The sequence below is a fragment of the Bombus impatiens genome, unplaced genomic scaffold, assembly GCF_000188095.3.
Source record: "Bombus impatiens unplaced genomic scaffold, BIMP_2.2 scf_0080, whole genome shotgun sequence".
Classification (NCBI taxonomy): Eukaryota; Metazoa; Arthropoda; class Insecta; order Hymenoptera; family Apidae; genus Bombus; species Bombus impatiens.
The window spans coordinates 901103-927897 of record NT_176499.1 but is presented as its reverse complement, the minus strand read 5'-3'; the positions used below and the strand labels follow the sequence as shown (position 1 = coordinate 927897).

General features: G+C 35.8%; 1 protein-coding gene across 13 annotated transcripts in view; it reads right to left on the bottom strand.

The window, feature by feature from the left end:
* Positions 1-26795, bottom strand: part of LOC100749313 (longitudinals lacking protein, isoforms A/B/D/L) — a 94874-nt gene that overhangs the window by 63081 nt on the left and 4998 nt on the right. For 12 of the 13 annotated variants that reach the window (XM_012394192.3, XM_012394185.3, XM_024372485.2 and 9 more), the window contains 3 exons: positions 26763-26795; positions 26285-26462; positions 18981-19121 (listed from right to left, as the gene is read on the bottom strand). In XM_012394192.3, the coding sequence (XP_012249615.1) occupies positions 18981-19121; positions 26285-26462; positions 26763-26795 (352 nt within the window). The remainder of the gene's footprint in view (positions 1-18980; positions 19122-26284; positions 26463-26762) is intronic. The other variant, XM_033324912.1, reaches the window with a different exon arrangement.

Genomic DNA, 26795 nt, shown 5'->3' with positions numbered 1-26795 from the left:
AAGTTTAAACAATTTTCATACTTGCACAATTAAATTCATCTTATTATTTACGTGAAAATATCTCGCTTTTCTTTTCGTTTTACTCTCTTTTATTCCGTGTATATTACGTAGTATTATATATATGTTACATATAATAAATACATAAGGATATAGATCCAAAGGAAACTTTTTCAGAGATTTCTTTTTATTTAAATTTCATAACAATTTGTAAAATTCGCAGAGCAATAATATGTATTTATATTTAATGCTCAACGACAGCGACATCGATGATGACGATAACGGTAACGATAATGATAACATTAATGGTAATGATAACGCTGGCAATAATGATAACGATAACAATATATTGTTCATTCTCTCGTTGTATAAATCCATGTTCAAAATTATATATTTCATTAATATATATATAATTATATATATATATATCTAATAAAATTATGTATTATTCAAACAATCTTTGTACACGATGAAAAATATCTTCCTAATGTGCACCATGCCAGTAGTGAAAATATAACATTTCATAAATATGTATATCTTCGATCAATTGAATACGTATTGTACTAACCTCACTACAAGAGATTGATTTTTCTAGTCGAATTGTTCGTGTACCACATTCTTATATGTATATGTATGTCACATCCAAGAGTAACAGTGCACACAAGATGTATTTAATACCGTATGAAGTACGTTCGGTAAAATTGCCAGCAATTAATAACTTCTTCTTGAACTATTGGATATACGTTTGATCTGATATTCAACAAATATGAAACGTCCACTTAAGTGGGTTACGTACGTACACACTTGCATGCACTTGTAACTTACACATGTATTGTTCTGATAAATATCTAAAAAAAAAAAAAAGAAAAAATAACAAACAAAAGATAGGAATATTATTTATTTGGCATTATTTGTAATCAAATTATTTGGCAGTTTATAACATGCGCGCACCCATGCTATATAAATTTATCAATTTGTACAGTTTAAATAACGATTCTTCGTTAACACATTCGCACCGGATGCCTCATATTTGAATTGGGTTCTCTTACTAGCACCCGAATGACGCACGTGTGAGTTATAAAACGTAATAAATACTTCAAATTCTCCCCAGAAGTGTCATGACAATAATTCGATGAATTATAAAAAAAAAAGCTATATGTATATTTAATATGTTTACAAGTTCTTTTAAGAAAAGTACATTGTCTTATAGCGATAAGATCAGAATTCGATGCTTGGGCTTTGCTCCATAATGCAATTGCAGGCAGCAGATAATTCTGGCTATGTCGTTGAAGGAAAACAACATCGTTTGATTGTTCGATGTCACTTCGATGTGTTCCGTTTATTAATAGCATTAGAATAGGGCCGTGATAATCGATGAGTCGAAATGTCCCTGTATTAGTCGAACGAGGGTTTAAAATTTCAATACACGCTTGGTCACTGTGAAATAATTTACGACTCTGCTTACAATGTTTTTTTGTAAAGCATCCATTGACGAAAAATTTATAGCATCTTTTAGATATAATTTAATTTTGCAAAATTCTACGAGTTTTTCCCCGGCACTTGCATCCCATTCGACTGCAAATGAAACGATGCGAATGTGTTAATTTCATAAATTTCTCTCGAATGAAATTCAGTTTGACCTAAGTACACCAGTTTATACGTTCTTAACTAAGATTAACAGAAATATCAACTAGCAACAAAATTAAGACGCACTATGTGCATCTCCAATTTACTTTTTCAGTGAAATCAAACGATTCGAAATTTATTTCGATAGATGCAGATTAGAAGGTGATGTGACCTAGGATCCGAATGGCTTGATATTTATGTATACTTAATTACAGTATAATTACCAGTTATTTTATTTAATCTCGCGTATTCATAACATTACGCGAGACGCAATCTCCTTGCGTTAATCGATCAACGAGAAATTTTGTCATCAATAAATATTATACACTCGAAACTAGTAAAAACTCTTCTCGCTATTAACAATTGACATTTTTGTACATACGATTTAAACTTTATCACAAAAGTTACCTTTGGTTCGCCTTTGGACAATAGGATATTTCCAAAATAATAATTACAAAAAGAAAACGTACGATAATTGATACATTATGCTTTAAATCAAAAAACTAAGAGCAAATAATCTATAGATTGAAAACGGAGGTAAACATGGAAAAGCAGGAGCTAAAACTAGAAAAAAGAGTAAGAATAATGTAGACGCCGTTCGCCAACTTTAATACATATTTACGTGGTCTAGCAACGTGAACTCGCATCGTAAAAGACGAATAAATTAAAAAAAAAAAAAAAAAAAAAAAAAAAAAAAAAAAAAAAAAAAAAAAAAAAAAAAAAAAAAAAAAAAAAAAAAAAAAAAAAAAAAAAAAAAAAAAAAAAAAAAAAAAAAAAAAAAAAAAAAAAAAAAAAAAAAAAAAAAAAAAAAAAAAAAAAAAAAAAAAAAAAAAAAAAAAAAAAAAAAAAAAAAAAAAAAAAAAAAAAAAAAAAAAAAAAAAAAAAAAAAAAAAAAAAAAAAAAAAAAAAAAAAAAAAAAAAAAAAAAAAAAAAAAAAAAAAAAAAAAAAAAAAAAAAAAAAAAAAAAAAAAAAAAAAAAAAAAAAAAAAAAAAAAAAAAAAAAAAAAAAAAAAAAAAAAAAAAAAAAAAAAAAAAAAAAAAAAAAAAAAAAAAAAAAAAAAAAAAAAAAAAAAAAAAAAAAAAAAAAAAAAAAAAAAAAAAAAAAAAAAAAAAACACCGAAAAAAAAAAAAAAAAAAAAAAAAAAGAAAAAAAACACCGACATACGGAGAATCGATTGCTCGAAGAAAACGATGAAAGTCGAATAACTGGAACTACGATAGATGCGTAAATCCGTGCGATCGAGCATCTTTGAAGCAAGATTGTCGGTGAAAAGTGGAAGCTACTTAGTGACCGATCCACCATGAATATTGAGGATGTGCTGCTTCAGGTGATCCGGTCGACAGAAGTATTTTCCGCAGAGAGTGCACGTGAAAGTATACCTGGATCCGAGTCTTCCGCACTCGTACCTGGAGTGTCGCGTCAGAGAGGATCGTGACCTATATTCACGTCCACACATGACACACCGAAATCTCAGCTCGCTGGCAGAGACACCCTCCATCATAGGGCTTGCTGTAAGCATACACGGAGGCTTTTTACATATGGGTTATCCTCCTCTATCTTTAACGGGAGAGTCGAAATTCACGTTCATCCCTGACGAATTACACCTCGTTTTGCACTCCCTTCCTTCCTCTCTCTCTCTCTCTCTCCCGCGCGTCTTCTCGCTCTCTCGGACTTTCACCCTTCGTCCCTCTTTAATCATTCATCTTGTTTCTCCCGACTTCCCTCTGCATGGTAGTGCAAAAAAAGTGAACGACAATGGCTATTTCGAAGCGGGTTTCGTCTCTCGACAACGAACAATGGGAAAATGAAAGCTCGAGCTAAGCATGTGGACGATATACGACCAAGGTTTAAGAAGCTCGCTCTAAAAAGAAGACTGCGCGCTCTATTACAAAAATCTTTCTTACCACTTTGATCGAACGTTAAATCACCACACTGTAGCGTGACTCGATACTCGAAGTATGATGTAAAATACCGAAGTTGCGATCATTCGCAACTGGCGAAATATAGTAACCGTATTTCAACGCAGTAGCTGCATTTACCGCATCGGTTCATAATTGTAACCAATAAACGAAAAGAAACAAATCAAAGAGAAACAAAACATTAATGAACGTTTGTTGGAGAATAACGACGCATAATATGAAGTTAGATAACGTGGTATTAGAAGTTTGCTGGAATTTTGCTTCAGAAATTTGGAGAAGTACCGAGATCAAGCAAAAACAAAAAAAGAAAGGCAACCACGGTCTCGCAAAGCGCTTAATTGCTGTTTATATGCAGTCTTCTTTACTTTGAGCCGTTGTTATTTACATGCTGCTCCAAAATGAATCGCATTTATTAGTGTGTTTCCATTTTTACAACCGTAATACTTCATTAATTAAACCCAACGTAAAAAATGCCTCCTTGTATAGTTTCACCCAACGTATGCCCATAACAACACACGTATATGCCTAAACCTAAAACAATCTATCGTAATTGCATTTCGCCAGGTCGATTCTTTTTCTCAATTCGATTGATGTATTATTCCGCATCACAATAATGATTATGAAAGCTTAAATTCGCGGCAGACCATGAATCAGCATGCAGTATACATTTTCAGATATCATCGTAAATGAACACACGTTTTCTTCCATAATTCTATCAATTAAGCGTAACATCGATCTTTTATAAAACATATTTTTTATTACACACTTGTGCGAGCAACACACATTTCTGTAACAGTTAATATACAAAAGAATAATCGATTCGTTTCGATAAATGTAACAATCTCTTAAGTAATTCAAGTTTCTTTCGTTAGTTAAGTCATTGGAACGACTATTATATAGATTAATATTTTCAAATATATTGGTGAAAAAAGACCGTATTGTTATTCCTACCACTGTGCAAATTACTTTAAAACTATTCTCAGGTAACTCACTATAAGAAACTCCTATGAACTGGTGATAGTTTTCTTCTTGGCATTTAAGCTGTACGCACGCGCACGCATGACACGCGTACATACATACTCATCCATACATACGTACATACATGTACATACATACGTATACACACACGCACACACATGTAGTTAATCATTACTTCAAGACTAACGAAGTAGAAAATGAAGGAAATGAAACATCGGCTTTCAAATCTAAGTCATAGATCCAAATGAAGAGACCGTTGTTGCGAACATTGACAGAAGGAAACCCACCTGGTACAGCCTTAACGACGAAAAATAACAGTTCGCAAATTTCGTTGTACAATACAGAGTTTTGTAGATATCTGCAACTCCATTTGAATAGTAGAAGAGCTTCGATTCCTATTTTATCCTTCCTCCTTCCTTCTCTTCTTTTTTCATTTGCGAAAAATATGTGACGACGTAGTCCAGTGTCTGCATCGATACGTTACAACTTACGTGGCAACCTTTGAATATAATACCGTGGCAATAAATCATCCAAGATAGCTCTCTCTTGCAGAAGAGATCAATTGGTTACATCTCGTGATCATATACTGCGTGATGGAACCCTAATAGATTTTGTCTGAACTCGTTCGTGATACTCGTTCGTGTGTTACATTAAAAAAAAAAAAACTTGTAACGCTATTCAATAAAATCTAATTGTACATATACGCGAGGTGATAAACGAAGGCATCCCATACTTAATTCTTTACGAAAACTTTGAATAATGTTACGAGTGATGTATTAGAAAGAGAAACATGGAAAAACATTACGTAAAATTTTGAACGAAATCATCGTTAAATAATGACATATTTACAAAATGGCCCGCGAGTTCCAAAGAAAAATAATTTAACCAAGTTTTCCGATTAGAAACTCTTTTTAATATCACGCTTAAAGTGTAAAATAACTTTAAAGTTAAAAAGAGAATAGAGGATAGGAGAAGGATAATGAAAAGAAGCGATGAAAAACAATTATTCTTTATGACAAATAATTTATTGCATATCTTCTTATGCTCCACTTCACTGGATGACACAGCTGGAATACGTGCAATCGAAGAATGCAAACTGTGCAGAATATTCCTCCTAAACGCCGTATATTCTGACCACTTATGAACACACGTTTGAATAAACAGAATTTGAAAAATCGAATCGACCACCTTTTCGTTAAATGTTAATTCGAAAAGCTCGACAGTATTGAACGAATCCATTAGAATATTCGTATTTCAATATATGTAATTTATATCGTAGACGCATTTCGATTAAGAGTTCTCGTCGCGGATATGCGTTATTCAAAACCATTTTAACGATACAATCCCTGCCTGCTGGTATTTCGTCAATATAGTTCCCGTTTTTCACGCGATCAATATATCGATTTATAGTAGCAAACACGAACATTGAAGTTTAAATGTATTTTATACAGTCATGAACTGTCAAACGAGTACACAGTTTATTCTACCAGATAAACGTGTTGTCGGAACACATTAATTGGTACAATATCTTACTGCAATTACTTTCGTACAGAATTACTTAACAATTATTACGTCGATTGCTCGCGGGACAAGAATCACGATTTACTTTCCAAAAGAAAATGACACGCGCTGTCAGTTTTTAGTCTCATTTACAATAACAGTGGTTAGAATCGTTCTCCTTTTCCTCATACACAAATGTAACAAAGAAAGTTAGTCTTATGATTTCTAATTGGTTAGAAACATCAGATAAAATTACATTTTATCCCGCAATTAAAGTTTAAATCATTGCTTTATAGCCATCGTCCTGTTATCTGCGACCTACTTGTTGTCTTTCAAGTAACGTTATCGAGACTTACAAATCATCGTTTAACATGTCACGAGCCAAAATGGCTTGAACTTTATCTAACTTGACCGACGTGATCAACTCGACAAATATTACAACGAAAAGAACATAACAAAAAAGCTTGAAAAAAATACAAAATAACCTTTCACGACATCGGAAGTACAAGAAACTCGATAACAGACACGTCGATTAAGTTTATTTCTAAGGAAATAGACGTATTTATATTTACGACAAATATAACAATAACGTATACGTATTCGAATTGAATTAAATAATCATCTCTAAAACAATCGCGGATCCGCGTGATTGAGAGAACGAGCAACGTAAAACATATTCTGCATCGCAACATAGTTGATTTCTCTGGTTTCTGATAAAACGTGCATAACGAGATAAGTAAAAAACAAGAGAAGGGAAATGTATCGTGGAACAATTCTCCTTCACTTAGTCTCTCCTTGAGAGTCCCGGAAAATTACAACGGAGAACTGTTGATTCGAGATGGGAAACCTTCTTCTGCAGTAAGGTACCATATGATGACCAGTCCGCTTCTGATGTACCCGCATGGAGTCCAGCCGAGTGAAACGACGACAGCAAGTTCTGCAGGCAAACTGCTTCTCTACTCCACACTCATATTTCCGGTGCCTGACCAAAGAGTAATGGACGGCGTAACGTCGACCACATCGCGAGCAACAATACCCAAGAATCGACTCTGAAACACCGTGGTCCTTACCACAATCACGCCAACACTCGTACCACTCTACTATCCCTCTCATCTGTCTGGATGTCCTGTCCCGTCAAAACACATACAGAATGGTTCAGCTAAAAATCACCTGCTCTATTTATCGTATGAAAAGTATTCTCAAGATAAAGTTGCACTACTTCAAAGGGTAAGATGTAACGCTGGAATAATTTTCCTCTCAAGTTCGTTTCTTTCTTTGCTTATGGAAATTCAAGGTCATCGGTACATTTTTCAATGAAACCCTGTACTTTTATCCACTAATTGATGCGTTTTTATCTCCTATACAAAGGTGTTATACCTGAAAATGCATAGTTTAGAAGATATTTAATCTTTAATTTTGCAAAATTGCGCATACGAAAAACAAGAAAACAACGTAATATTGATGCGTGTTTTCCTTATCTGTCATACACCAAATTTGATGAAATTAAAATGAAAATCTTATAAGATTATGCATTTTCCCACGTAAATAGATACTTTAATACTTTTGTACATGGAATAGAAAACCGCGTCAATTGATAGATGAAGAAAGTATTATTTAAAAACATGTCGACGACCTTGATATCCTCTAAAGGCAACAAAATGACCTTAAAAAGAATTCTTCCCACCGTTGCACGTGTGCCTTGAAATAATGTAATTTTATTCTCAAGTTTTTTCGTACAATGAACAGGTATTGAGACGATCCCATTTAGCTAACTCATCTTGTATACGTAAGTCCTAAGTCCATAACGATAAAACGACACGTTCTACAACATTTCATTCTACAATACATCGCTACTCCAATAATGATCACTGCGCAGCAAACATTATCGGAGGAACAATGATTGTACAGTATGAACATGATACACATTGACGTTTCCCTGCTTCGTCTCGGCTTCTCGCATTTTGTTCCGTGCAGTCTGGTACTGTCTACTCTAAAATGCGATTCCGACGTATCAAGAAACGCTCGCTTCTTCAATAATTAATCTATCACGAACAAAAACGATTAATTCCAAAATTAGACTAAAAAAATTAGGTCGTCTTATCAAAGACGAGCGCAAAACAGCAAACACAATTTACTATCCTGCTACTAATTATCTAATAGAACTTTTATATTTGCAACATTCTAGCAAATCTTACACTATTAACGATAATTTATAACGAACGTGTCTCCCACCCTCTCCATCTTCCCCTTCCTTTTTTACCAGTGCGAATAATGTATTCAATCCTTAATCGCAAATGCTTACGTCGTAGTACGTGACTAATAAATTTCCGGATAAATCTTAAATAGAATATCGTTTTTTGACTTGCAATTTTTCCGATAGATACTTGTTAACATTTAAAGTTCAAAATGACAACAATATCTCTGCGGTACCCGCAACGAGAAATTCGAATCAAATTGAACAATAATGTTTCCTTCAAGTATCTCAAGTAGAAAACTTAGTAAATGATTATTTTCCGTTAAATTTGTTGGAAATCCCTACGTATTTCATGATTATACTTGACAGATAACGTACATTACGGGACAAAACATGCTCTTTAATATAGCCACACAACTGGCTACCAAAATCGTTCGAGAGTCAATAAATTCGTTCATAACTATGTCGCTGAATACGTTGAATTAATGTGCAACATTTTATATCAGAGAAAACAATCACGGATGGATGAAAGTACAATCGATCGGCCTTTCGTCATCTGGCGCCTTAGAGTACAAAAGGTAAAGGATTGAACGCACATCCATCTTGTGATTTTTCTTCTAAATTTCTCTTCGCACGATTAAGTGCTTCGATACCTATTAAATTTTCTTACGTTTTCTCAGACGCACAAAACAACACATCCATAACTCCAACCACACAGAAAATCGAACGAGCAAAAACGATAACATCTTGCACCACAAGCGAATACGAATGCGACCACGAGAAACGACTTGTATTGCCCCAACACCTTTTCTTATCGCTTTAGCTTTACCAATATTATTCTTGTATCGAGGAAAAGACAGTATTCGTCACACTTACATATGTGTCGCAAGCAACATACCAATATATGAAAGAATGAAGGATCGATTACGGTATGACAAATAAAAGAAGACAAATTAAAAGCCTACTAAATCCTAATTTTATCTGGACTAAAAAGAGATAACGAGATGTAATTTCTCCAGCGAAGACGTAAATATTGATTGTAATCCTCGGAATAATAATTAATTGCAAAGAAAGATAATATAAATTTATAACGTAACCAAGTGTTATAATAATCGCAAGTATATATATATATGTATATATATATATCGTACTACAATAAAAATGATTGTTTGAATACACTTGTTTACAACGGATCAGGAATTCAAGTAATAAGGAACAATTCAAGTAATAAGTATTCAAGCAATCATTTTTACGAAAAGTAATACTATATTAAAGCATACTGAAACGTAAGGCATCTTGCGTGACGATACAACACGCAAGATTAAATACTTAACCTGAGTGAACTTTCATCGATCGCTTCTGAACACATCACACGCGCGTTTACCGTACACTGCACATCTTAATTTCTTCTCTTGCACTTGTTTTCACACGACACGAATTTTCCACAGCTCCAAATCCGTCAAGTGCTTGTTACAAATTTTTACTTCGTCTTCGAATACCAAATTACCAAGCAGACAAACGAAAGTCTGAAAATTTACAGTCATAAAGAATAAGATCAAGGCTGTGTAGTGCGTTTGTACCGACAAAGTGCAACAAGATCACGGGATGAAATCACTACAGAAAATTATTGTAGTGATAAGCATAGATCGAGTTACACACACACACACACATTATACAAGGTACATACGTTGCGTCAACACTTCAAATTATTCAGAGTTGAAACAGCAACATTAATGCACTTATAAATATTCAATACCTTAAACTCGGTGGTAATGAATATCAATTAGCATAAATAGAAATCGCCATCAATCGTGAATACATAAACAATAGAAGATATACAAAGCCAACGATCATTAGTGTTCTGAACGAAAATAATGCGTATGAAATCGTCATATCATGAACAATAATGAACATAATCAAATAACCTAAAATGCTAAGAACAAGACATTTACATAATGTGAGCAGTAAAGGAATCACATAAAAGCTTGATTGCAAAAATATAGCCATATGTAAGGAAAGGAAGAAACACGATGTATAAATATATAGTATGAAATAACAAATATGAATCTAACTGCAGTTAGACTTAATTTAATGAGGAAGGGGAAACATTATTAAAATTATCATACCACCTTTTTGTCAATGCACATAGCAATTTTCCCACGAAGAAGTTGAGAAATCTTTCCGGTGATTTCAACATCCGATATGCTTTAACGTGAACACTGGAAAACTCGATGACACGTTTGTCTCATTGGCTTTTCTCTCGCCGAGAAAGATATCAAATTCGATATCTTTCAATGATCATGAAACTGTAACTGCTTTTTAAAACAGTGCACAGCTGAATTGAACACCGCGCAACTGAAATTGCAACTCGGTTAATTAAAAAAGAAAAATTACTTCTAAACCCAAAACTTCTACAATATCAAGTTTCGCAAGTAAAATTAATTCTACTTGCTTAGCTGTTTCTATTTCCAAAAAATTTCAAATGGAAAATTTTCGGAAATAAAAACAAACAGCAAAACGTTTTTTCGTCTTCTTACATCGAATAAACCTTTCATCAAACTACTCCTTGACCTCGCCTCCTCTTCTTGAGTCGAAAAACATGAGCACAGCACCAACACATATCACAGCTGAATAAATAAAAAGAGTCAGAAAAATGATCTCATACAAATTTCTGATCACATGTATAGGAATAATTAAAAGGAATGATTAAATTGATTCATTAAGACAGATACAGTTATTCAATATATCAGAGACAACAAAATAATATTATGTGAAAAATTGAATTGCGGGTATATCTTTTGAATATATCAAATAAGCATACCCATCAAAGGAACTGTCATAAAATAACTAACACATCGCTACAAAATGCTGTAACTATGTGTACATCACATCAGAAACGTAAATTTTTATCTCGCATCATTACGATATAGTACAATAGTAGAATATATCAACTCATGATGGTACTGAGATATAGGCTTTAGTCTTCTTACCACAAATTAAATTGAATCGAGCAACAGCAAAATGAAAACCTTACGTATAAAAATTATACGTATGTAGAAATTTTATATCATAAACAATTGAAATGTATGAGCGGTATGCACGAAGATATAAATACAGAAACAGTAGATGTCATATGACATAGAAATATACGTACTAATATCAATGAAATATTACCTTCTTTATATTATCGTGCTATCATATGACTAGACATTAATACCTTTACCATAACATTACCTGTTCAACCTATACAATATTTTCCTCTGGTGTTTCTTTATTCGTCTTCGTTAGATTCGTTTGTGGCATGGCGGCACAACACACGGCATGGCGGTAATGGTCAACGCACAAATCGGGAAAATAAAGCCGACTTGTTACGAGCCAAATTTTACCATGCACTAAATTCGTTTTTCACGCGTATTTCCGCAAAGTATCGCTCATTATAAAATGCAATGAAGCAATACCGTCAATTTCGTCGAAATTTTAAGAACCGAAGCATTTTCGTAGCAAAAGGCCAAACGAAAATACATTTCATGAAGCCGACCAATGCACAAGAAGAGTACATTGGTTTTTCTTTCCTCTTCTTCCGTAGCATTAGCACTATCAGAATTTGAACGAGCGTTTACCGTCTCGATCGAGAAATCGCTCGATCGTGACCAAAAAAACTTCTCGTCTCTCGCTGCTTCGATCTTCCTTTTAATTTATTTATTCTCTTCGCAAAATGGCCTAAACACTTGGAAGGTAAAACGATAGCAACAACGTACATCGTAAAATCACATGGCATAGTACAACGAAATTCGAATGCCATAAAATATAACATCATAAAAAGTATTAACAATTGTATACAAATAAATGTTCCCATACGCAGTATAGATATATGATAATAGTACATATATCGAGTGGAAAACATTGTGTAATAGATGTATGTTTAAATGTTACGTATACATGTAGGTATGTGTGAATGTACGTATGCATGTACATGCAGACATACACGCGCATGTACCTGCTACGTATTTATATGTATATATAAACTCACATCTGTATATACATATAACGCACGCAAGTAAATACACGACATACGTTCGTATCATGTACATACACAACATACATGCGCACATGTAAAATATGCATTTTAAATCAGGTTAATTAAATACTTGATGTTTATATGCGTTACGAACAAAGAAGCAAGTTATGTACACATGGGTTAGTTTAAAAAAAAATCAAAATGTAATGGAACGTGTGCAAGCGCGTACGCCTCGTACTATAGTATACCTCGCATATTATCGTAGAAATGCAAGAAAGGAAGACATATGTTCGCAAAATGAGCACCACCACCGTTTATACGTGTGTGTATATATACATAACTACCCACGAGAAAAATACGTTGATCTGCAGGCAAATCACAAGATTTTTCACGCAACGAGTACGCATCGCGCTCGCTCACCTCCGTAAAGTTAAAGAGTCGTAATTACACTACCGAAGGAAGCGTAGCATGCAAGACGAATTACGCAAAAAATGGCACAACGCAATGGATTGAGAACTATCGAGTGTACGCATACACGGATGGATAAAGAAAAAGTACGTTGAGTCACACATCGTATTATATGTATTGTACGTATACCTGTGTATGCATGCATGTTTTATGTACGCTACGTGTATACATATACATATACACATGTATACGCACGCAGCATACAAATGCATACAGCAGACACATACAAATACGCACACACTATCGATACGCGTGGAAAAGATTGGACACGCGTGAAACGCGCGTTCACACGACACGTGACTTCAACGCCGCATGTGTATCACATGCTTTTATGCGAATACGTGCGCAGCGCGTATCACGCGTGCCACGGCTACCAAAAGAACACGTGCTTTTTTTGTTTTGATTTTTAGATCGTTGATGTTACAGTGACCTACAGATTTGAATATGCGGAAAGAACACACGTATATCGTGTTCCAATAGAAGGAAAAACATATCCCATCGCCGTATTCACGAGACGTTCATCTTCGTCACGAGAACGAGTAACTTTATATTCGATAACCTTCCAAACATACGCCGTGCGCTTCCAATGCGAGGATCGTGCAACCGGAGAACACGTCCGCCAATCGACGACGCACTGCCAACCGGTGCGCTCATTGTGCCGTTAAAAATACGATGTAGAAGCAACCGTGTGTATAATAACGCGACAAAAAAAACACGACAATGATAGTAAAAAGTGAGTGAGATGTGCATATCGGGTCCTTCCGTTCATGCAAGTGAAAAAAAAAAAAGAAAAGAAAAATAATGTTGAGATTCTTCGATACTGCTAATTACGTACTCGTTTCTCCCGACGTATCCGGTTAACCGCAAAATTAAAGAAATTTTAATGCACACGCGCACAACGATTGACTTTACGTCGCAGTGAAGAAATGTACACGAGAGAAACGCAATTTCACTTCATCTCGTGTGCATCGTTATTACGCGCGGTGGATACACGAATACGCATCAATTCCTTCTTTCGTCCGATTGTTTTTCCTTACACATTATACTACCACATATCTCCGTGGACTTTTTTTTATCTTACGGCCAACAAAAAAAACACGTAAACAACTACAAATGGGTATTTTCTTTTCCTTTAGGATACGAGGGTTTGATTTCGGTTTCGACAGCAGAGGTAAACACGCGATATCTCTTGTGCGAAAAAACGCCTCTCGATAGCTTTCGTACGTTTGCGTCCTATATTACAAAATAAAGCAAAATAGAAACGAAGCTAATGTCACTGGGTCAGTCAACATTGCGTGTTTACCTTTACCCTCTCTACCGAAATATATATATATATATTTGTTTCCACAACATTTACAGAAAAGATACTCTACGCACTGCAAATAACGTGGCGCAACGCCGGCTCTACTTTTCGCTTTACCTACGCACGCGTTAACGTGGAGAATGGAATATATCATTGAGCCAAGATAGCAGCTTGAAACGATCAAACTGCGATAGCTCGTTTCGTATTTCCCCAAAAATACCGGCAGTCCAAGTACACAAAGGTACGTGTTGCGACAGATGGTTGAACCATCAAATTAAATATAATGGCGTGCTATTTGGTTAGGGTAGAATCGAACGCAATATCGGGTGCAAAAAACACGTTCCATGCTATGCGGAATTTACATCAATATATATTTATATATAATTATTATGAATAATATAACATATCTGTTTGCGCCGTTTGCATCTGCTCCCAAGAACCTTCCATCCACCATCATTATCCCTATTATCCACTCACTCACTCATTCTATTCACTCATACATATTCTTAGCTTTTATCCTTGCTCTTCTGTATAAATATATATCCCCATAAATATATATTGTGCTAAACTACTGTTAAAATTTGTTGATAATAGAAAATCCCTCATGTACAAAATACGATCTTTAAAAGGAAATAATTTTATTAAAAAAAAATAGATAGGAGGTTTGCGAAGAGAATATTTGTAAGAAAAAGAGAATATCATTAAAGAGAACTAGAAGAATTTTATACATTCTGATCACCGAAAGCCTTTACATTTTTGTGATAAAATCTTCCAAAAAAAAAAACAATGTCTTACTTTGATTACTTCCTACCTTTCACTTTAATTTATTTCCGACCTTACAATATGACTTTTTATATCTTGTAACTGTAAAAAATTTCTATTCGTGTAAGGCCAGTGTTGTTTCAAGAATATGTTAAATACGATGAATCTTATAAGTCACCGGCAACCTTTAAGGCAACAGCTACTGCGTTAACTAATATTTCGTTAAAACCTCTTGTACGATATTGTTTATACTTTTCCAGATAAAGGAAATATTGAACGGCGCAAACAGAAATTGTAAAACAGCATGAGTCAATCACGGAACGTGTTAAAATACAGTAGAAAATATGAAACTTATATTCAACTAAAAGCTCCTTCAAAATTTTAATACGATTCGACGCGAACAATCGATTCAAGGTAACAAGTCTCTGACGACAAAACCAACGACCTTCCCCATCAATGCGAGTACTTCTCAAATCTTTTTTCACCAATTAACTTTCCGTACGCGAGAACATATAAAAAATGTGCGAGTCGTATTCCATTTGACAAACAATCCTGTCATGTCGTAAGAACGATTGATTTCAAACTAATAGAAAACGAATGCCAAGTTTTTTCGAAATCAAGAACTAGCATTGACAGAGAGGCCGCTCCTCTCTCTCCGAAGTTACCTTGCTTCCCGCGTAGGATCACCTTTCTAGGCGACCATGTACGCTTCTCACCTAACGCCTCCTTCGACGATAATAAAAAAAAAAAAGAAAAAAGCGGCAAGAGGAAATCCTTACCGTGTTCGCGTGAAAAACGTTGCCCTTTCCGTTCTTTTTCTGCTACGTATATCGAAATTTGTTACCACTAATCGAAATCCTCAATGATCTCTCCAAAAATATCTCTCCTTTTTCGTTTCATTTTGTTCTAAAAAAAGTTTCTTTCATACTGAAACTACGGCTCGTATCCCGAAAAATTTGTTCAACAAGAAATGGCGAAAGAAGTTTTCGCACCAAAGGGTCCGCCAGTTTAATTTTCTCATTTCTCAATGTCATCATACTATGCGCCCATCTTTATATACGAAGCAGCTTTGCGCTGCATCTGCCACCAGCAGCTGCATAGTTACTACAGCAGATGCATTAGCCGGAGGAAATAACAGCTGCACGTATCTTTTTCTTTCCCTTTCCCTCTTTTTCTACTCAACTTTTTTCCCTCCTGTCCCTTTCTCTTTCCTACTCTCGTATTATACATATTCGAAAATTATCTAACGAGTTGTGCTTTGTCGATCTCAAACAATAGAAGTTATCGTCATATGTCTGTAATTCGTACAGCTTCTAATAAATCTAAATCTTCTAATAAATCGGGATTGTATAAATTCTTAACATCACGACTATATACTCCTGCAGATTGATTGAGCTCCGAAGTAACCTATCATCGTGAGAATCCGAGTACATATTTTACTTCCACGAAACTACGGCAACATAATAAACGTTATACCGCGCAGACAATCGACCTAACATACTTCGACCATTCTAAGAATCAGGTCTATTGCTGTTCTATCTGTTCTATTATTACAATGTTATGCTATATTATACAGAAACGATACGAACTTGCAATTGATACTTTCAGAAAATACGTATTTATTTTATTTATTTTAAGCCTTGTTAAATAATTTATATATGATACTCTATTCACGAAAATATGGTGTACACTTTTGACGTATCTTATTATGTACTAATTCTTAAAACAAAAAAAGTGCACTAAATACACATATATACATATTGGGCGTCGTTCGTAAGAAATGTAAGAGTATTTTTTCCACTCGCTGTATCAAAGGCTTACTCCACAAGTTCTCACGTATACTCTGACCGCAATACAAGCTTAGACAGTCGTGAAAGGTTCGTATTTATCGGAGTAATATGTAATTCCAACCATTATGATGAATATATGAAACTGCACATACGATACGTATTCGCGAATAAGTGGAGTACTAAAAATCTCCTAAGTTATAACAATATGAAATTCAAATTAATCCTTTCACTTAGGATATTAATTATGAGCAATTTATACGAGATTGTGTTTAAATTGATCTTTGCTAGAAGAACCTCGCCAAGTTATCTATGTATATGGAACATAGTTTTTCTGAATATATTGTAAAAGGGAACGTATGTCATACGTAATAATGATTAACATCAAGCCAATACTTTGAAGTTCCAGCATCGTTATCGCCCTACACCACTCGGTTTCGATGTGACCACTTCAGTAGCCATTTCGACCAGTACATGTGCCCCAAAGTTTTAAGATGAATTGTCGCGATATAATAAATTCTTCTTTAATTAGACACTTTGATTAGCTACAAAAATTCTAGTCTAGATGTAATCTTACATCAACTTCGTTTCAACTGAATGAAATTACAAGTCAATTTTTGATCCTAGAACACCATCCACAAGTTACGAGTTTTAACAATGGAGCTTTAAATAAAAAATAGATAGAAAACCGCACAACAAAAATTTAGTATTGTCCCTTGGTATGATAGCATTTAGAACGCTCGATTGGGCAAAGTGTATAGTACTCTTGCGTTTTCTACATACTTTATGAAATCTGCATGATATCTTTGGAATCTTTTTGTCCCTGAACTTTGAATTTTTTTGAAGACGATGCTGCTTCAAATTCATGGAAACCCCTTGTGGTTGATCCGCACAACACGTTTCTTACTACTTAATACAGAAGAGGTTGGTTGACGTCTAACTTGATTGCGTTATACGAATATTCACGTGTGTCCGAACCAAAGATGCAACGATATGAAAAGAGCTGATCTAATCGAACAATAAAACGGTTAAGACCATATATAGTTATATAATGCCCATCTTAAAATATAATATCTTGAAATAATACTTTTATGCAAAGTGCAAAGGATACATTTATATTCTCATACTTAACCGGTACGGAAAAGGTACACCAAATTTAAGACTTTGAAGAGATACTTTGGAGAGACTGCCTATCCGCATCGAATTCCGCGCGTAATTCTATACGATTTTCAATAGATAGATACTTAAAAACGAGAACACACCTAACTTCTCAATATAAATATCACTTTTATTACTTTCTGAACTAGGGCACGCAAACACCTTTATTACGCGGATCTTTTACCTATTGTTATCTCACACATACGCGCGCGCGCGCGCACACACACATACACGCGCACACACGTACCCTTTTCCTAACCTATTCCTTTGATAGTATTATTTTCTCGTATAGAATATACGTAACCACGATAATTTACTAACGAGAAAGTAAGGCACAGTACCGATCATATTAGAGAGGGTATATATACATACATACCTGTATGTATATAAATAGCAACTACTTGTTCGTTACGCGCGCGGTTTGAAAGAAGCGAGGAGTTTCGTATTTCCTTTGGTCGGTGGTCGCGGAGGAGAGTTCCTCCGTACGTTCCAAGTTTTCCTCGCAGAGGAGAGAGAGGTCGTGCAATATCGCGTTGCGAGGCCAACGATAAAGACTAGCCGCAGAATAAAATGAGGGGAACAAGGAAAAGATGTAACGGAAACTGTTATAAACATGAATGTGTGCCAGCATATCTTGCACCACCGACCAAACCATAAGATAGTTCGAAACGACAGAAGATGCAATAGAAGTAAAACGATGGTGGCGAATCCTATGTTAACCTCGTAACGTGGTATCGCGATAAAAATAAAAAAGGTTGAAAAAGATACAAGGAACTTTGAAATTAACAAGGAGCTACATGCCCTGTATAGGAAATGAAAAAGCTCTTTCAGAGACCGTGCTACTCTTGAACGGACCCCGGCTGCTAGGTTGAACCACGTTATTCGACAGTGAAAAAAAATGTAAGTCCTGTCATACCTGCGCAATAGGCACTTTTTGCGATTGAACGCCTAACATAACTCGTATCATTTTTATTCTATAGAAAAATCTATCCAAATCCAAAATATGTTTTTATACGAAACCATTTTCGATTCATGGTTTGTCCAATAATCAACGAAACTGTACAAGCAAATTACGAATAATTCGTAAATACATTGACAAAATATCCATTTACTCATTTGTTCCTACATATGATTTCCATTATATTTTACAAATGCAAAGGTTTAGTTCTCCATCAATATCAACGCGTAAGTAAGAGAAAGTTGCGTCAAACGCGAGTGCCTATTGTTACAGCGGGCAGGATCTAAAAAAAATGATATGGGTGAGCCTACCTTGAGAGTCGCGATGGGCCTGCGCGGCCTCCTGTGCTGCAAGAAAGACTTCATCTGTCGTTCCGGGAGCTCCTGCCACCGAGCCCACAACTCCTCCCGCGTTACTTCGGTCACCGGTAACGTGCCACGCACCTATACCTGCTAACGAAACAAAACAACCGTACTCATAAAATCTTTTTTCATCATGTCAATAGTACACACCAAATACTTTTTATATATAAAACACGAGATGAAATTAAGTACGGAGACAAAAAGGATAACTATATAATCGCTATGGATTGTGCGTTATCACATCGAAAAATCAACAAAATACTAGGAACAAAGGATAACTTTATTATTCTTAGCTTTTTCTCATATTCAAACAAGAACATTGAAAATACTTCTGGAATTATCCGAAGTAGTGAAATACAGGGTATCAGTGATATCAGAAATCTCATACACATCCTCTTATAGAATAAGTACACTCGGCAGTGTCACATATAGTGTAAAGTAGCACAACAAACCCCTAACACTCCCAGTTTCCCTCTATTGTTGCGAGAATGATGTTGCGCAAATAACATTTTACATTCGTATTAACACGTTGGTCGCCACATCACCCATATCTGGGTGACGCTCTTCTTGTTCGGGTTAATTAAATATATAATATTATGTATAGCATATACAACATAAAAATATTAAAAACATATTATACCATATTCTTCGTTAATTTATATTCTTGATAAAATATATTATGCTATGTCGCATGATATTCGTTAAAACATTCCAAACACATTTGGGGCGATTTTGAACACATCGAACAATATGTTGTAGTTTTTTTTACGTTTTTTCTCGCTTCTTGGCGTCCGACAGTTTGCCTCTTCTTCTCGTAACATAGGGCGCACATCCTTCTTATAGGCTTGCCCTGCTGATTTTTACGAATCTCCAAATGGTGGAACACCTTGTTCCATGGTTGTTGTTGATGGTTGTCGGGCACAGTATTTTCTGAGGACACATCGGACCATTCGGAAACGAGAATTTCCCGAAATTTTCTTATCTTTATTTTTTTGTTTGTAGCTGTTTGGTACACAATACGAGCATTTACTATAGTTGTTCCTAAGAGTAAATTTAGTGCTAATTTCCGCTACCACTCGATGCTTTTCCGTACCGTAGTGGCATATAAGACCATCAGGTCACTTCTGTCGATACCAGTTTTTTCATTATTGTACACTATTCTCTTCACTTTCAAATATATTTTCACGTTGTCTACTGAACATTTTGAGGATGAAAAAATCACTGATGTGCGTCTCACAAGAAGTATGCTTCTCGACTAAATGAAAAATCTGGGAAATCTGCCATGAGATCCCTCGGAATACTCTAGCCGGAAAGCTTATCGCTTTCTCCATTTTGGAACTAAATCTTTTCTTTACAATGGATCGAAGGCGATAAGCAATGAATTCGTGTTTACGTTCTGCATACTGACGGTCGGATTTGGGCCCCGCGGGAAACTTAAACAAATTACGCTGGACGACCAACGTGTTAAACTCATTGCGGTCGTTGTGCTCATGCACGCACACTCACACACACACGCACGCACACACGCGTGCATACATACATACGAGAATGTACGACGAATTCTTGATATATCTCAAATACTTCATCCATAATTAACCCCTTAACCCACAACCACGAGCATAGCTCGTAGTACGATGATCGGGTCAAACGTAAATATTATGGGCATAGCCTGTAGTAGGTGATCGAACCAAACGTAAATATTACGGGCATAACATGTAGATGATCGGGCCAAATATAAATAATAGCGGCGGCGCCCTCATAAAGGTATAAATATTTGTGAAATATTTGATAAATAATTACAAACTGATGCAATAATTATGGTAGATACAAATACTACAAAAAGTTTATTTATACAAAAATCAGTAGTACAAAATTAATAATCTGCAATGGTGTGATACACTTCGAAACATTCTAGTATATGTAAGGGAACTTTGCACTTCTTACACTCCCACGTTGTTTCTTTACGTTTTTTATATTTTTGGCAAACTCTACAAGGTTTTGACGGTCTTAATTTTGATGATGTTGGGTCAATGTGTTTTGGAAAATGAGCCCAATGCCTCGCGTGCAGTCTCTCTGGCATGATCTCATCGCAAAATCTTTCTCTTGAAAACATCTTGTAGGGATGCTCCTCTAGAATTTATGAAAATAAATTTCGATGTGCGAATGTGATCAAAAATAACTTGAAACTGATCACGATACGAAGAGATAATAAGAATATATCACGAGCCTTGTCTGTGCTATTTATGGTGGGACAAATTACAAACCGCGACCGTCGTACCACGAGCAATGCCCATAATATTTACGATTGGCCCGACCATCGTACTACACAAGTCGTGCGAATGGCTGGAAGGCTGCGCGAGCTTGTTTACTTTTTCGGTCCAAAATTCTCCAACGTAAATCGTAGATTAAAGGGTTAAACGACTACGACAACACTTAGGACAAAGTAATACTGATCGTTTTTAAGCTATTTCACAGTCTGGCATTTTGTACACTCCTTATCGTACTTCAGTTCCCACAGTAATAGTGATTAATATAAATTTTAATGACTACTCTATAACAAAGATAACACGACTACAAAATGTAATGAACAATTAACGAGATTTCAATATACTGCTTAGATATTATCGGTACCCTTGATATCCTCACAACGAAGCTCAGTTTTTGAAAATTGTTTAAATGTACCGATAAAGAAAAGGAATTACGTCTAAACGTACATACATATGCCATTCTAATATGCATAATATACGACAATAATGAAAGAACTAAGCACGTGATTCTTTCAGTACACGACGATATTTTTAAGAAGGCAGTAATAGAAAATCCAGAGTCAAATAAATGAAATGTAAAGGCCATATTTTCTTATCTCACAAAATTGATTAAATACCAAAGAGACAATAATTTGAAAAAATTAAACATTTTTGTTCACGCGACATGAAGCATCCCATACATTTGTGTTACTTTGAAAAAACCTGCGATATGTGTAAGGACGTTTTCTAACAATAATTCTGCCTGTCTCTCTCTCTCTCGGTCTCTCTGATAATTCCAAGAAATTGCAAGAAAACACGCATTAGTACTACCAATGAAAAACATAAGAAAATAAAAAATCATTTATGGTGGTATATTAGAATAAAAATGAACAGTCTTTATAGAAAAATGAAAGAAAATTGAATAAGTGCCCAAAAATTTGAATACAAGCCCCACACTTATTCAGTCAAGTTATTAAACAGAATAATAAATACGATTCAAGATTTTGCCAAACGAAGAAAAGAACAATGCGAATGAAAGAAGACATCGATGAGACGATACTAATGCAACGATTGAACTTCATTTTTCAATTTTGTTCGGTGAAACTTTCACCAATGTAATTCTGAAGTTCCTTTGATTAAAAGAATAACAAATACGTTAAATAGGTAAATGTAAATTAAAGTATATCGTATTTGACCTTATTTTAACACGTTGACGCCGACGTGCACCATCGGCGGGTCACACGTATCTGTCCCGTGGGGCGGCGTGCATCGCGATGAGTCACACATGTATTTCACAAAATATATAATACAAAATAGGTTTATATTATTTTATCTCAACATTATAAGCAGTATACAATAGTAAAAACATAACAATTCAATATTATAAACTTAACATAATCATTTCCTTCTTTCATGCAATTTTTTAAAACATGTTAGACAGAGTGTCGGCTGGCCCTTACAAAGATCACAATATGTTGTTACTTTTTTGGCTCTTTTCGCGGCATACGCACTACCTTTTATTTTAGAAATGCGTTTATAACATTGTTTACACCGCCGTCTCGTTTTGCTCGCGGGCCCATGGTACGACTGCAGAAAATGTAACTGTTTTTTGGACAGTACTTCATTTTCACTTGGCATTTCTTCTCTGTTGAGATTCACTGTACCTAAAAGGTGATCAATAATTTCTTCGCGAAATTTTAAGATTTTAATACTTTTAGTGCCCCATTTTCTATGTACACACCACGCATTTACGAGACAAGCCCAGCATATTAATTCTATTACAATTTTTTTATACTATTTTATGGTTCTGTGCAAACAACTATAATAGGATGGCATCTGATCGAATAGATCAACCCCCTTTTTAGCATCATTATAAAAAAAGTGGCTGGTTTTAATTTACTATTTTTCCCCTGAACAATAACGCACCTGTGATTTTTGGAAGTAGCTACCACACATACTGGCCTTTTGTCAGTCCATTTTAAACATTTAACGTAACCTAACACTATTTTCGTCGTGCATGTTCCTTACGCGCGCCGTTGTTCTCCAACGAACATGCATGACTATTCCTTTTTCCTGTGCAGAATTGAAAAATTTTTTGATTCGCGCTATGAACGTTTCTTATAGAAAAATGTTCACAGAATTGCGTGCGATGGTCAGAATTCGCGTCAGACCTCTACTCTTTCAGAAAAATTGAAAGGAGTACAAAATTAGGGTCAAAGCTGGTCTCGTCAGCCTTACTTAACACGTTGACGCCGGCGCGATCCATCGATCGGCGGGTCGCGCGTGTCTGTTCCGTGAGACGGCGTGCCCCATTGGCAGGTCACACGTGTCTGTCCAGAGGGGGCGGCGATGGGTCACACATGTATTTCACAAAATAGATAGTGACCCAGCGCTGTCCCACGAAGCAGACAGTGAATTCGAGCGCCGCCCCACGAAGCAGACATTGAATTCTGAATGAATGAAAACCATGAATATCGGCGCGGGCGTCAATGTGTTAACATTTATAGATATATGCAAACAGATATTGCCAAACTATCGTATATCAGTGCATTAGTTGAAGTCCACGGAATCGTATAGCTTTTGTAATTTTGCTATAAATTGAGGTCAAAGTTGAAAAATTGCAGTCGTGTCTAATGCGATCCTGCGCCGCCCAACGAAGCAAACCGTGCATTCGGGCTCCGGCTCACAGAGAAAACAATGCATATCGGCGATGGCGTCAACGTGTTAATCAAAATAATTTCAAAAATGCGATAGAAGTTTAATTGAAAAGAAGTCAAAAAATAAAAATGTGTTACCATTGAATTAGTAATTGCCTCATTGACATTTACAATCGGATCAAAGGTTACGCCACTCCACTATCGAGCTTCGCAGTATATCGAAGGGAACCCTCCCCCGAATGGTAAGGATGACTAGCGAGCACTTGTTGTAGTTCGTTTCGGGCACTTATCCAATTTTTAATATAATGTGTGTGTATGTGTTTATATGTGTATATATAATCTAAAATAAATATATATATATATATATATGTGTGTGTTTATAATCAGACACGGAAATGAAAATACAAGAAAACAGAGCAGAATAGAATCGAACGGTTCACTGTCGATCAATGGCATATTATTATTCACTGACAAATCTCGATGCTATCGGACATTATATAAACTACACACGTAAAAGCATACACCACACTAAGGCTGTCTAGGCTGGATCAGGTTACTAGGTTGTTGTCTCCATCTCCTTCTGACGACGTTCAACTTTTTCAAATAGAATTGCAGGGTTGAACGATTAATGCCGTACATCTCTGATGCCTGAGTGGTGCTAACTCCCTGTTGTAATATTGCATCCAGGGACATTTTAACCGAGTCTAAACTATACTTTCTGCCCTGTTTTTTTTCCAGCGATTTAAGCAACGCGCCTACGTCAACATCTGTGCGCGGCCGCCTCATATTCGGCCCTTTTTTACATTCGAGGAAATGAGACGCCCAGAGGGCACCGCCATCACCACCCATCAAATTCCCTCTCGACCGAGACCGCGCTCCCGCCCCCCCACCTGCAACGAGGAAACCCAAGCTAGTGTCGGCCGATCATTACACGACCCGTTTAACATTTAACAAACAAAAAACGAAACGTTCGCATAACTGAATTTCAAGTCATTAATGAACGAGTCCCTTCCTCTAATTTAATTTTACATTTTAAATTCTTAAACCCATGTTAGTGTGATACATTTACATATATATATGTCGGAATGGCGTTGAGGATAGGGTTGTCGGTGTTTGATGAGTCTTCATTGAAAGTAGCCATCGTTGCGGTGTGACGAAGATACGATTTATTGACAGAAGTATGGATAACACAGGTTCGACAATCTACCACGGCGGTTAGACGTCCGCGACACTAGTGACAATGGCTCAGGTTCGATAACGAATCCGCGGTCGACGGGATGATAGATGAACGTACTCACAAAATCTAAGTCGGACGCGTAATATTCACTGGTCGTAAAGAGTTACTCCTTTCATCAATGAGATCGCGAGCGAGAATGTCTTTCCCGTCCCGATGATGCCACAGAGGAAAACTATAAGGGGTGTGTCTAAGGACACGAGATCATCGGATTCGTCGAGAAAAGCCTTCGTTCAGAAGTCGAGGGAGAGTTGCTAGTGGGAGACGCCGCTCGTTGAAAATGGATCTCCCTTATTTTCCCGTAGTTGGGACAAAGACTGTTTGTCTATTTGAAGGACTTTAGCTAGCTAAATCTTAAGATTTATAACGGGCCCTCGGGCTAGCTGAACGTGTACTGCGGAGACGCATCGACATCTGGCAATCATCTTACTCGAAGAATAGGGTCTACGTATGACGAGCTACGGGACAGAGACCGTTGGAATGTTTACTGTCGAGTGTTACAACTATTTCCTTTTTAAGGAGAACTATAAAATTACTCCATGCCTTTGTTAGACAAGGTGTTCATCCCTTGATCGCGGCTACGTTGGGCGACAGACTGTCGCCTCGAGCCAAAGCTCACCGTCACTAATCTCGAACAATTACAATTGGATTGAATAACTACAATAGTTTAGTTACAGTTATAGTAGACTTTAGATTGCAATGTTGCGTGGCTATCCGAAGGTTCCGGTGTCCTTTCATCTCCGACATATATATATATATATATATATAAATAAATCCTATCCTTTTATCAAGCTTATTTCACTCAGATGGAGAGAGCAGCTATGCTTCGATTCAAAGTTTCTTTGAGTCGAAGTTTTGCTGCTGGACTACATACATGCATAACGTCTGCACAACATGGTATCATTTCTCGCATAATTTCGTATGGGGAACTCGCCGTACGTGAAACTATGTAAGTATATATCTGGACAACAAACGAGAATTCGAAACGTATGCGCACAAAATTTGAAATCGACTCGCATATCGCGTAAATTCGTCAAAATACCCTGTATTTCGCTACTACGTTATAACGAAAGAAGAATAAATAAAATATAAAAATAATACGATTGTTCAACTTACCAGGATGCTGGGAGGGGTCGTGGGATGGGCCGGCTCTATTGTTATCTTGTTCCATCTCGTTCAAATCATTCATGTCGTCATCCAGCGTCAGATCTTCGACGCTTTCTTCTGGATCTTCGAGATATTCAGACTTTGGTTCAATGAGATTATCACTTGGTTCGGGCTTTTCTAGCGGCAACTAAGGGAAAAAATCATTTTATAAGAAACAGTATTTCTCTTTGTATCATTTATCTATTTAAGTATTGTCAAAATATATAAAACATTATGTGAATTATTAGAATCATGTATCGCACCGTTTCCACTCTATAAGATCAAGTAGATATGACATCAAATAGTAGGATTAAGTACGATATCATTTGCTCTACCAACAAGCGAAAGAAACAGTATCAGTAGACAACAGCTTCCATTAGGCGTTGGTGAACAATTAATATACGATCTCATACGGTAAAAATTCAACGTCGAATTTCACAAGGCTCACCTGTAACATTTCATCGGCAGGTTTCGTCAGCTG